This window comes from Pinus tabuliformis, chromosome 7, assembly GCF_031772625.1.
Source record: "Pinus tabuliformis cultivar Carrire ecotype Pingquan chromosome 7, CPIR1, whole genome shotgun sequence".
In the NCBI taxonomy this organism is placed as follows: domain Eukaryota; kingdom Viridiplantae; phylum Streptophyta; class Pinopsida; order Pinales; family Pinaceae; genus Pinus; species Pinus tabuliformis.
In genome coordinates, this window is record NC_142293.1 from 777662030 (window position 1) to 777674601 (window position 12572).

The 12572-nt window shown below is 35.5% G+C and overlaps 1 protein-coding gene across 2 annotated transcripts in view; it reads left to right on the forward strand.

Moving 5' to 3' along the window:
• ALA2 (aminophospholipid ATPase 2) overlaps positions 1-12572 on the forward strand; it is a 426245-nt gene that overhangs the window by 174777 nt on the left and 238896 nt on the right. For both annotated transcript variants that reach the window (XR_016266798.1, XM_089458821.1), the window contains exons 9-13: positions 3570-3667; positions 3845-3987; positions 4931-5027; positions 5181-5290; positions 5664-5828. Coding sequence is in view for 1 of the 2 variants with exons in the window: in XM_089458821.1 (XP_089314947.1) it covers positions 3570-3667; positions 3845-3987; positions 4931-5027; positions 5181-5290; positions 5664-5828 (613 nt within the window). In the remaining variant the exon portion in view is untranslated. The remainder of the gene's footprint in view (positions 1-3569; positions 3668-3844; positions 3988-4930; positions 5028-5180; positions 5291-5663; positions 5829-12572) is intronic.

The window sequence follows — 12572 nt, forward strand, 5'->3', positions numbered from 1 at the left end:
GGCATCGTAGAAGCTAGTAAGGAAGCCCTGTGGCTTCATCAGATCCTGTTAGAGTTTGGCTTTCAGCAGTAGTATTCGACTACACTTTGGTGTATAATCAAAGTGCCATTCAACTATGCAAAGATCCAGTCCAACATCAGCGCAACAAACACATTGAACTACACATGCACTTCATCAGAAAGCTCATTCATGACCATGTTCTTGAAGTGCAACTAAGAACTGTGGTTAATCCGGATCATGAATCAAAAAAACGCCCACAGAAGTCTAAAATCTAAGTGCAATATTGTTCAACCGATGATCAAGTTGCAGAGATCTTTACAAAGGCTCTCACAAAGGCGAAGTTTACTAAACTTTGATTTATGGTTGGAGTTCAGGAAGTTGTCACTAAGGGGGGATAGGCTCTAATGCATCCTTCCTACTCCTATTGTCATATTTGTACATCCTTCAATCCTATCCCAAGTTGTTCTTAAGGGGGGATGTTAGGATATTCCGACACATAGGAAATAGTTAAGTATAACTTGTTCTAGTGTATAGTTAGGTAAAGTGTGTTTATTTACTATGTACTTTTGTAACTTACAATCTGACAATCACAATATGTTCTAGACATGAAGTGATCCGATGGTTCATTCTCTCCTCGGTATTACCAACACTTGATCTGTGGCTTAACACCCGATTGGTCCATGATCTCTATTTAAAGAGCATGGAGGGTCATTTGTAAGGTGGCCGTTCATGAGAGAAGCTTATGTAAATTTTCTTTCTTTTACATTAATAAATTGCCTGAAGTGGCCGCATTGGCTCAGGCCGTGGACTGTTTCCCTCTTTGAGGGCTTTAACCACGTCAAGAATACTGGTGTACTGATCTGTGATCTGTTTGTGAGTGGTGTCCCTTGGTGTTCTATCTAAGGAACTTACCCTCTAAATTCCTACACGAGCTAAACTCGCCTGAGCCACAATCAATTATTGAGAAATAATCTTAAACTAGAATGATTGAGAAATGGCCTTCTCTCTCTTTTTATAAGCTTTCGTTGAATCTTCTCCATCTTCTTAAAGTCTCCTTTTATTATTTTATTCATCAGCCACTCAGTGCATTTTCCTCGTTTTCTCCAAGTGGCTTTTGCCCCTTTTTATTTACCCATTAGATAAAAACCCTTTTTCTCCATTTATTTAATAAGTGACTTTTTTGTTATTAATTTAAAGTCACTTCTATCTTCAGAAAATGTTTAAACTACAACCATGATCACACCAGCCTCCCAAAACCCCTTTTCATCATCCTATCTTGTAGATCTTTTTGTGCCGATTCCAATGAGCTATTGCACTAAGGTGTTTCTCCAAGTAATCAGCCAAAACAACTTAAACGTAATTAATTAAAATATGCTTGTTAATAACTCCGTTTTATGGAAATAGTCGGAATGCATCGGAACCAAGATCGAATTGTGCATAACTGATCTTGATGATGAAAAATTGCAAACGATCCTAGTTGCACCCTGTAAAACTCCTAAAAACCCTCTGAGTCGACCAGTAATGCAATCAATGTCACATGGTTCGGGTTCGAGTTTGGGTTCAGCAATGATTAGGTTCGGTTTGAATTCAATTTTTTTGATGAGGTTCGAATGAGGTTCGCCATTGGGTTCGTATATATATGTGTGTGTGTGTTTGTGTGTGTGTGTGTGTGTATATAAAATAAATTGTAGGATAAAAAAGTAAGAAATCAATATCAAGAAACACCAAAAATGCTATCATGAACATGGAAATTGCAAGGATAAATTACAAGCTTGAGTTGAGACATGAAGTTATGAGTTTTGATCTATGGACTTGGTCAATGGCTATGAGGTTTGATCCTTAAGGTTAAAGTTTGACAAACCTTGCGACATAGAATGCAATCCTACTCCTGTGACCTGGTTGACATAAGTTCTGGAAATCTCTCCTAATCTCATGACAAGGTAATGCAAAAATTGGGGACATTACAAAATCTTTTGCCAAAAAATTGTGTAGTGGCATAGCATGCCATCCCCATTTCGAAAGCTGTCTGCAAATCTGTAGAACCACAGGATCTAGTCATATGTTAGGGATCATCATGGTTGTTATAAGGTTGTGTGCTAGGATTGCGTGGTGCTAACAATTAGGAGGGGTGCTCCTTTGGATGTTTGACACGACATATAACATATTTTTAAGGGTGTGACTGTTCATTGGTTACACAATGCTTGACATGATCATCTTATATATCATGGTGCTTACATATGCTTGCATTCATGGTAAGCCTATAATGATACTTTCTTTTCTTAACGTGTTTCAGGCATGACAAGGGGCCCCATACTTGTCCTTGTAGAATTTTGTGAGTGGTTTTTTATGGGGCAACCTCTGATCCAAAGCATCGGTTCTTATTTATCTTGAAACAAGTTCCATTTTTCATCTTGTTTGTTTTTCTTGTCAATCTGCTTATGTCTTAATTCCTTATAGTGGAGTATGGCATGACAAATATGCTTCATCTCTTTCATCCGATTTCTCTTCCTTGGAGATATGAAAAGAGGGAAATATGTTGAGTGCCAATATACCTGTTATTGTTCTCAGGAATGTTTGGATTATAGGATTCAATGCTCTCTGCTAGTTTTAGCTACATATTTTATGCCTTTCGTTGAAATTATATGTAATACCCAGTTTAGTAGTGTATGAAAATATTTTAACTCATCTTTGTTCTTGTTATCTGGCTGACAAGTTGTAGTATGAGGTCTTAACTTTCCTTCTATTCTGGACATTTTATTCCCCTGCATTTTCTTCCTCTATACCTTAGACCCATCCAGCCAATTGTTTCATGCAGATAAATCAAATTTCACATATCTTTGTGTATAGAGTCTTCCAGATGAATCACGAACAAATTTCTATTATCTATGTTTCGGACCAAGCAAATGTGGTCTATAGTTGTGAAATTCACATATCTTATTAGTGTCTTTAACTGCATTAATACTTTACAAAAGAAAATGGAGGAATTCTTCAACAGGTTAGATATTTATAAAGTAAGGCTCTTGTGACATAATGTTGCCATAAAGGAAAGGGTGGTTCACAAAAGAATGTTCTAAACGGGAAGTAATTTGCATGTCTATGAGAAATTGGGCTGTCTACTGCAGAATGGAATTCTTCTAGAGAAAATATAAATATCATGTGAGACTGGACTTCTGGGTGTAGCTTTCTTCTGAAGTTTGTGCTATTATTCATATGTGCTTTTATGTGTAGTTCATTTCCAGTCATGAGGAAGAGTTTCCTTTTCCTTTGCATATTTTGCCCATATTTTTGGATTTATATGTTTGAAGCACTGGATTCACCATTGTCTTGGTAATTGATTTTGTGCAAGGACTGAAAGGGATTTGGCATTCTCTTTTCACTTATGTTATATATTTACCTGGGTTCAGCTTACATGAAACTTGTGTTTGTATGTAACATCATAGAATAATTGTTTTTTCTCAATTTTATCACAGGGCACACATGTTTCTCATTTTTATGGTCTTCATTGCATTGATGTCTTTGCTCTGCTCTTTCCTCCATCCTGAAAATGTTCAGTTTTGAATCTATCACAGGTATCTTTAGATCTAGTGAAGAGTTTATACGCAAAGTTCATTGATTGGGATTTGCAAATGTATGATGAAAAGAGTGATACTCCAGCACATGCAGCAAAGTACGTCATTCTGCCTCTAAGATATATGAGTACATTTTAAGCCTGATAATTTTATAATTGATACTGGACAAAGAAGCTTAGATGCAAGTTCCCACACATGCAGATAGTTTGGTTTTTAGTGTCCTTTATTGGCATTTCTATTTTATCCAAAAATGACTTGCAGTTTGGTGTTTGCAGTACTGGGATAAATGAAGACCTCGGCCAAGTGGAGTATATTTTAACTGATAAAACTGGAACACTTACTGAAAATATTATGGTTTTCCGGCGATGCTGCATCAATGGTGTCTGCTATGGAAATGAAAGCGGTGATGCTTTAAAAGGTGGGATTTGCATTGATTTTATTGCGGCTGTTGAAGTTACTAGCAATACTATTCAGTCCATTTTCTCCAATTCCTTTTTTGTTTTAATAGTCTTTTTTTTCTTTGTAGAGTAGGACCAGGACTATGTATTCATATCCACAGGGAAATCTACATTCAAACTGAGCATTCGGCTGAGTAGACCTTGGTCGCTTTCTGAGACAATAGTCTTCCTAATTTAAAAGCTTGATAAGATACATGATAAAAAAACTAAAATCGTCTGTGTATATCTAAACACGAGTTGCACGTGCGCTAGGTCATATCATGTATGAGCATGTTTTATTTTTGAGTCTAGTGAAATAGAACACACTTTGTAAAAAGAGGCAGCTGGCCAGGAAAGCTGTGTAATCTATTCATTTATGAGTCACAATGTTCATTTTAGACTCAAGAGCAAATACCTTGACTGCCTCTTGGCTTTCCCAGAAAAGTTTTTGAGCATTGCTTATTCTAGAGCCCATGGTTCTAGCCTTTTCTTCAGGGATCTGGTTTGTAGTGCAAGGTTCATAGTGCCAGGTGACTCTCCTCCAGTTAGACTTTCACCTGTTGCAATTTGACACCCATGAACCCCACCTCATTAGAAACTTGATAACGATGTATGCCTGTAAAAGCAACAATTTTCTTTTCTACCACATGGATGTCTTCCATGCCAAATCCAGGTGGTGTACCAGGGTCCTATATTTTCCAAAAGAACATTGATCCCCCCTTCCTTTTTTCAAGTTCTTTTATGTTTAATGAATGCTCCATATCTGACATCATCCCCTGTATTAAGGAGTCTTATAGGCGAACTCGAGGAATGGATTATTGGAGTGAAACAAAAACTTCCGCTATTTTCAAATAACTGGCTTTTGCAATGACTGTGCATGTAAATTACTGTCCATAACAATCCTTCTAATGTTTTTTTTTTCAGATTCTGATTTGGCTCGGGCTATTGCAAACAAGGTCCCTGAAGTTGTTAAATTTCTCACAGTTATGGCGATTTGTAATACTGTTGTGCCTCTTAAAAGGTAGTTGTAAACTTTTCAATCCATTTTTATGTTCTGGTTATACTATAAAACATAGTTAATTTAATGTGGATGCCTTTTCTTCTTTTCTACTTTATTGATAGGCTTAGCTTGGCGATGTTGATTTGGCGCCTGAGTATCTTAGATATTTTGCAGTGCTAGTGGTTCAATATCCTATAAATCACAGTCCCAGGATGAGGAGGCTCTTGTGAATGCTGCTTCTTGCCTGCATATGGCTCTTACCAGTAAAACAGGAAATTTTCTTGGTATGCACTGATATTAGTATATTCTAATTTTATGGTAAAAGTATGACTTTACAGATTTGTAATATTTTTCAGTGATAAAATGTGTTATCCTCCAATTTCTTGTGCCAGCAGATTTTTTCTTTCCATGGATTGATATGCCTATGTCTCAACTAAATGAATATAACTGCTGTTCCATGACTTATTATTTGCTTGACTTTACTAAACTTGTTCCCCTAGTTCATGGAGTTAGGAATTCTGTGGATTTTTTATCCTAGAAAACATGGGATCTATGGAAAGGTTATGGCGCTGAGAGTTTTGAAAACAAGGATTTTCTGGAGTACTCTTAGTCCTGCTTACTATTTGACTTATTTTTTTTCCATTATATGTCTTGCAGATGTAAATTTCAATGGCTTGGTTCTGCAGTATGAGATTTTAGATACACTGGAGTTCACTTCCGATAGGAAACGCATGTCGGTGGTTGTCAGGGATTGCCAGAATGGAAGGATAATGCTTCTGTCCAAAGGAGCAGATGAAGCAATCTTTCCATGCATTTGTAGCGGTGAGATAACCTTCTTGTATGGTAGACATGCTCACAGCAAACATAAACTTTCATATGATTTATAATAAAGAAAACTCCTTTTAGGTACAGGAGCACATGTCCAATCCAAGTGTTGATCTATCTATGCAAATTTAAGAATGTGTGTTTACCATAGATTACTTGCTCTGTTTCCTATGAAAATATCTTGAGTTTGAACAATGAAAACATACATTTTCTGACTGTATATTTCACTGTTCATTCTGCAGCTAATTAAATAGGTTAGTTTTCAATCTTTGACATATTCTTCTTCCCAATGGATATTGCAAATAGGAGTGAACAGGCCCTCAGGTGTAACTCCATATAAAGACCAGACTGGTCAAACATATTTAATAGATGTTAACAATTTAGAGAAATAATTGCATTACAAAGAATGTCCACCACTAATCCATTTGCCTGTTGGAGATAAATTTCCTGGTTTTGTCTTTTGAAATCATTGTGAACTCAATCCATATTTGTGTTTGCTATTCAGCTAAATTGTACCTAACCTTACTATTGGAGTATTAAGTGAGTTAAAAATCAATATTTCATAAAGATCTCATTAGTGTTAATTTGCTAATCAAGGTATGGTCAAGCTTATTCAAGGCTTGCTAGAGTTTCTCAGTCAAGTTATGGTCAAACTTATTCCCAAGAATGCCTCTAGAGATTCTATTGGAGGTTGGTGGCCTATCACTTTGCTTATAAAATCATGGCTAAGGTTTTGGCCTTAAGGATACACTTATTTGCATGGTATTTGGTGTGTTAGGATTAGATTGGTTTTGCAAAGGGGGTTTCATTCTTGGCACTGTGCCTTCAGCATGGGAGGTGTTTCTGCGAAATCTAGTTGGCCTGGTGCAAAGCCTCATTGGGAGAGGAGCCAAACCTTATGGCAACAATGAGGAAGAGTTGCCATTGTCACCTCATCAACCTTCCTTCTGCTCTTTAGTGGGATTTCAACCACAACTGATGCTTCCCTATATACCCTGTAAGGATATTCTAATACTAGTGCCCAAGATGATTTGCTTTTGAAGGTCTAAGGATGGATAGATGGCTTGGCAAGGCCAAATATGATGAACGTATTCAATGACGAAGGTATTCAATGCTAGGGTTCAAGCACTCTAATCTAAACCAGTGAATGTGCTGCTATAAGTTAGGGTTTGAAGAATCTTCAATAGTAGGTAATGCAATGGCATATAGCAGCCTAAGAAAAGCCCTTCCAATGGTCTCCAATAAGAAAGAAACAAGGGCTTCAAATAGAGATTATGGCTGAACTAGCATAACCAACTTTAGGGCTGTTGGATCTATGGAAACAGCAAAAATAGAAGGTGATGTCAGCCCTCCTAGGGCATGTAAGGTTATCCACTATGCTCGATTTTACTTGTGTATGAATTATAGAGTAATGTTGCACGAAGTGGGTGTGTTTTTGAGAAGCGAAGTATCAGAAGTGTTATTCCCCAAAAGTCCAAAAGTTCTCGATAGTGAAGCGTTCTAGAAGCGTCTATGCTATATATATATATATATATATATATATATATGGCATTATGTTTATATTAAAAAAATACATCCAAAATCTCAAATTAGTTGCAAAAAATACGAAAACATCCATATTTATACATAACTCAAGATAGAAATGGTATCCAAAGTACATTAATGATTAATTATTTGATCATCGACCATCTAGAATAGAGAATTTTATCAATTACAAACAAAATTACAAATTTAATTTTTTTCAAGTCATATAATAGAAAGTAGACCATTAATGTATGGAATGAAATAGGTTATCTAGCAATTGTCAAAATGACATGACCAAATAGTTATGTTAACAAAATAGGTGTTATGAATAAAATATATATAAATAAGATAATATAAATAGTGATGATAATTGTATAATGATTTGTTAATTAGTAATTAGCACTGAAGAGACATGTCTAAATGGGACATGACCTTCCATGAAGAGGCATCTGCCTAACTTGCCTAGGGTATATAAGTAGATCCTCACTCTCATTTGTATCATTCTCATTCATACATTATAAATATATATTCTTGTATCTTCAATGGAGATCTACATATTCCAAGTTTTCTGGTGTATTTAACTTAAGTATGAACTTTGTTCGTTTCATTTGATATCAGAGTTGTTCGATCCTCTGGCTGCTTAGCCACTGCACAACGCTGTGTTCTTCGATCTAGGTCTTTGACCATTAGATTCGTCAACATTGTTGCTGTTGAAGCATTTCACTACAAGAATTTGGAGTTTTTCCATATTGCCATTTATGCCTTTGGCCATTTAAAAAAAGAAAAAGAAAAAGAGAATTTAATTAAAAATTCAAAAAAAATAAATTCAAAAGAAATATTATATTAAAAAAGGAAAAGGAAAAGAAAGAATATAGTTAAAAAATAAAAATAAAAATAAAAAACCGAAGCAAGAAAAGAAAGTCTAAAAATGTTTATAATATCTATATCTCTCTCTCTCTCTATATATATATATATAAAAGAAAAAAAAGAAATTAAATATTGAAAAAAAGAAATTAAAAAAGAAATATACATTAGAAAGAAAAAAAAGAGTATATATTTTTACAAAAAATTTAAGAAGGGAAAAAAAAGGAACATAGTCGTTGAGCCGCACAACTCCCCGCTCCGTTATTGACGCCTAATAGCATCGTCGCCTGACCATTTGCCTGGCACATGCCATATCTGTTGAACGCCACTCAACCCGATACGACGATAACTCGTAGATCTCAGCACTAACGCCATCGCCACTGTCCCAACCGTAGTGGCTTCCTTGGCTTGCCAGTTTTGCCATCGACCACAACATTCACCAGCCACCGCTCTCATAACAACAGGCACCTCCCACCTACAACATTATCCAAACAACCAACCACCGTTGCGACGACACGTTGACTCTTCCACGCCACCACCGCTTTATCCGCTGAGTTCAGGTAACCATAGCCACCTTTCTGCCTCCCCCATCTGCCAGTGGCATTTCGTTGTGCACACTCAGTCCCTGCATTTCTTGTCGCCCACCCTGCTCCATTGCAGTCGTTCAACAACAGGCCACACACATAGTGACAAGCCACAGTCATTTGTTAGCCGTCTTTCAACCTTCCAGCCACCATTACTTTTGCCTTGAGCCTTTCGTTGTTGCTGCCAGTAATCCAAAACGCCATCGTGCAGCTGACATCATGTTACAGATTTTGTCGTTTTCTCTCCTCTGTTCGTGCAATTTCAAATTGTTCCATGAGAAGAGAAGGGTCGTGACTCTTTTTGTGACCTTTTATGCATGTTTAATTCAAGGTTTAATTGAAAGTTTAAGCTACTAAAAAGGTCGAAAGTTATATATATATATATAGGGCCAAAAAAATTATTATAATAAAAAAAATGGGCCTTTTTTGAAATATGAGGAAAGCTTCCACTAAAATAGATAAGAGTATTGAGATTATTTCTAAAGGGTTTGAGTAATTTAATATTAGGAAATAAAAGGGCAAGTATTATTCAAAATAAAAGGTGAAAAGTAAATTGAAGGTTTTTAAAGGAGAAAAAATTATTACAGATCTATTATTAAGGTTTTGAAGGGTTATTATTAGGGTGACTAAAAATTCATGTGGCCAAATACTCACTAAAAGGCAAAAGTGAGGAAAAAACAAAAAGGTGGTGTCACCAAGAAGCAATGGTTTTTTTTCAAAATCTCTGTTTTGTTCAGAGGGATATTCTAATTGTCAAGAGTCATTCCGAAATTAAAATTTGGTTTGCAAAAAATGTTACAATTTTTTAACCTTAGTTGAAACTCTAAGTGATGCACTAAAACAATCAATCAAAGAGATATAGAACAATTAATGGTAATATTTAAGTGACAACATGCAAATTTTAATAAGGAGACAAAGAAAAGTGGAATCCAAATTGCAAGTGGAACGCTCATCATCACTCCTACAAAATGATGTAATCTAGTGTACCGAGAAAGTGTAGTTGGAAGATCGAGAGAAAGACAAAATAACCAAACTTGGGCAAAACAAGAAAGCATTACAACAGGAATATGAAGATCTTGCGGATATGCATTACAAAGAAGTAATGGAAAATGATGAAGAAATTTCTCGCCTCAAGGACCACATTGAAAAATTAATTTGCACAAGTCAAGAAGACTAAGGTCACAAAGAAGGAACTGAAGAAGCACCTATTCGAACAAGAAAAGGAAAATTTATGTTTAAAGAACCTTAATAAAAATTTATTAGAACAAATCAAAAGTTTAAAAGATGAAGAGAAGGATATTAAGGCTAAAGTCAACAATTCTGAAAACGAATAACTTTCACGTCTAAGGAATAATAATCAAAACCTTCTTACGCAAATAAAGAAGCTTAAAAGTTACAAACAGTTGCTAAAAGACAAGTTAGAAGAACTTATCATGAAAGAAGTGTCGAAGTCGTCAGTCCAAGTGGAAGAAAGAGGAATAAATAACGATTTAGTCAATATCACAACCCAAGAAGAAGACAAGCCAGTTGAAGAAAAGACACACTTAGATGTTGCAGTCTAGACGATGAACATCCCAAGTGAAGGTTTTCTAACTAACTCAACAACACTGTAACCTGAAGTAAATCAGAATATTGCCACATACATGATAAAGGAATCAAACCAGAAGAACTCCCTATCGACATCGGAATCACAAGAGTAGACAACTCAATCAAATTTCATATTTGTATCACTTAGATCAGAAACAGCAAACTTTTGTTCCGAAGACTATTAATGTCAGTGCAATTCAGTTTGTGATAAAAATTCACACAAAGTATCCAGTAACTGTAAGATTCTGCAGAAGATTGATTTAGGTTGGTCAAATCCATTCTCAGTCCGACAATTTTTGCTTATCACTAAGAGCATCATATCAACTTGTATCAACGAAGATGACAGTCCTGAGACAAGAAGACATTCGAAACAAAAAGAGAGATCAAGCCTTTTCATCAACAAGCTTTGAGGACAAAGCTTTTTGAGGAGGAAGGCAATGTTATGAATAAAATATATATAAATAAGATAATATAAATAATGATGATAATTATATAATGATTAGTTAATTAGTAATTAGTACTGAAGAGGCATGTCTAAATGGGACATGACCTTCCATGAAGAGGCACCTACCTAGGGTATATAAGCAGGTCCTCACTCTGATTTGTATCATTCTCATTCATACATTATAATATATATTCTTGTATCCTCAATGGAGATCTACATATCCTCAATGGAGATCTACATATTCCAAGTCTTCTGGAGTATTTAACTTAAGTATGAACTTTGTTCGTTCCAATAGGCCATCTAAATACCACAATATGAAGACCAAAAGGTCCAAAACCAAGTCACTTGACATGGGCACACAAGATGCACAGGACATGCAAATACAAGAGTTTGACATGGGACACAAAGACCCTCCAGAACATGACATATATATATATAATTATAATATTAAAAAATTTAATAGATACACCATATTATGGTATTACACTATTTCTCATGAGGATACAAACTCAATCATACATGTACATTGTAACATTATGCATACAATCATGATTATTGAAGACTATTAACATATGGAATGAAATAGGTTATCTAGCAATTGTCAAAATAACATGACCAAATAGTTATGTTAACAAAATAGGACATCTAAATACCAAAATATGAATACTAAAAGGTCCAAAACTAAGTCACCTGAAACGAGGACATGAGACACACAAGACATGCAAATACGAGAGTCCAACATGGGACACAAAGACCCACCAGAGCAGGACACGTAGGACACATTATATACTATATATATTAAAAATATTAATAGATACATCATATTATGATATTACACAAATTCTCATGATGATACAAATTCATTCATACATGTACATTGTAACATTGTTGCATACAATCATGATTATGCATACAATCATGATTGACATTATACATACAATCACTTATTACTACATCAATGACGATAAATTGATATTGGACTAAAACAAGTAATTAACCATAAACTGTAGTTTTCTCATTAAGTCATCAAAATCAAAATGTATTACATAGGTGCTGAGTCCTGAGGACTCTTGACTAGGAATGCTAATGGAAAATAGCAAATACAAAACAAGGTAGACACTAGAACCCGAAACCGTAGAACAAGAAGAAAGAATCTCATATGTTGTTGCCATTAGGCTATAGGCTATGCTTATAGCTCATCAACATCAAAATCAACATCAATACCACCACTATTCTCTTCTGCATCCTCCTCCTTTGTATCCAATGTAATCTCTGCATTTGCTCGTGTGGAGGATGACCCTCAAGAGTATCACCATCATCAAAAGTGACATGCTCTAGCACTGGCTCATTAAGATCCAAGTTGGCCAATGCCAACTCAACATTTGTTAATTTGTAATGTTCCTAAATAGGAATACAAGTGATATAAAGTGAATAATCTGTGCAACAAAATATAAAAACAAAATACACATTAAACACCCATGGAAATGCTGCAAATAAGGAACTGCTGAGCCATTTTATTACTTCTTTGAGGGAAAAATACAATGGATAATAGAATGGTGCACCTAGGCTTGTCTCAATCGACAAGCATGACCAAACCCAGGTGAGAAAATGGCTGATCCGATGACTGCTCTAACTGCTGCACCAATCTGCACTGCGCTGCCTAAAAAACTGCCTTTTTGCTAGGTTCGGATGGCTGAAAAGTCCACTTCTTGTGCCCCAGAAAATTATATGCTTTTA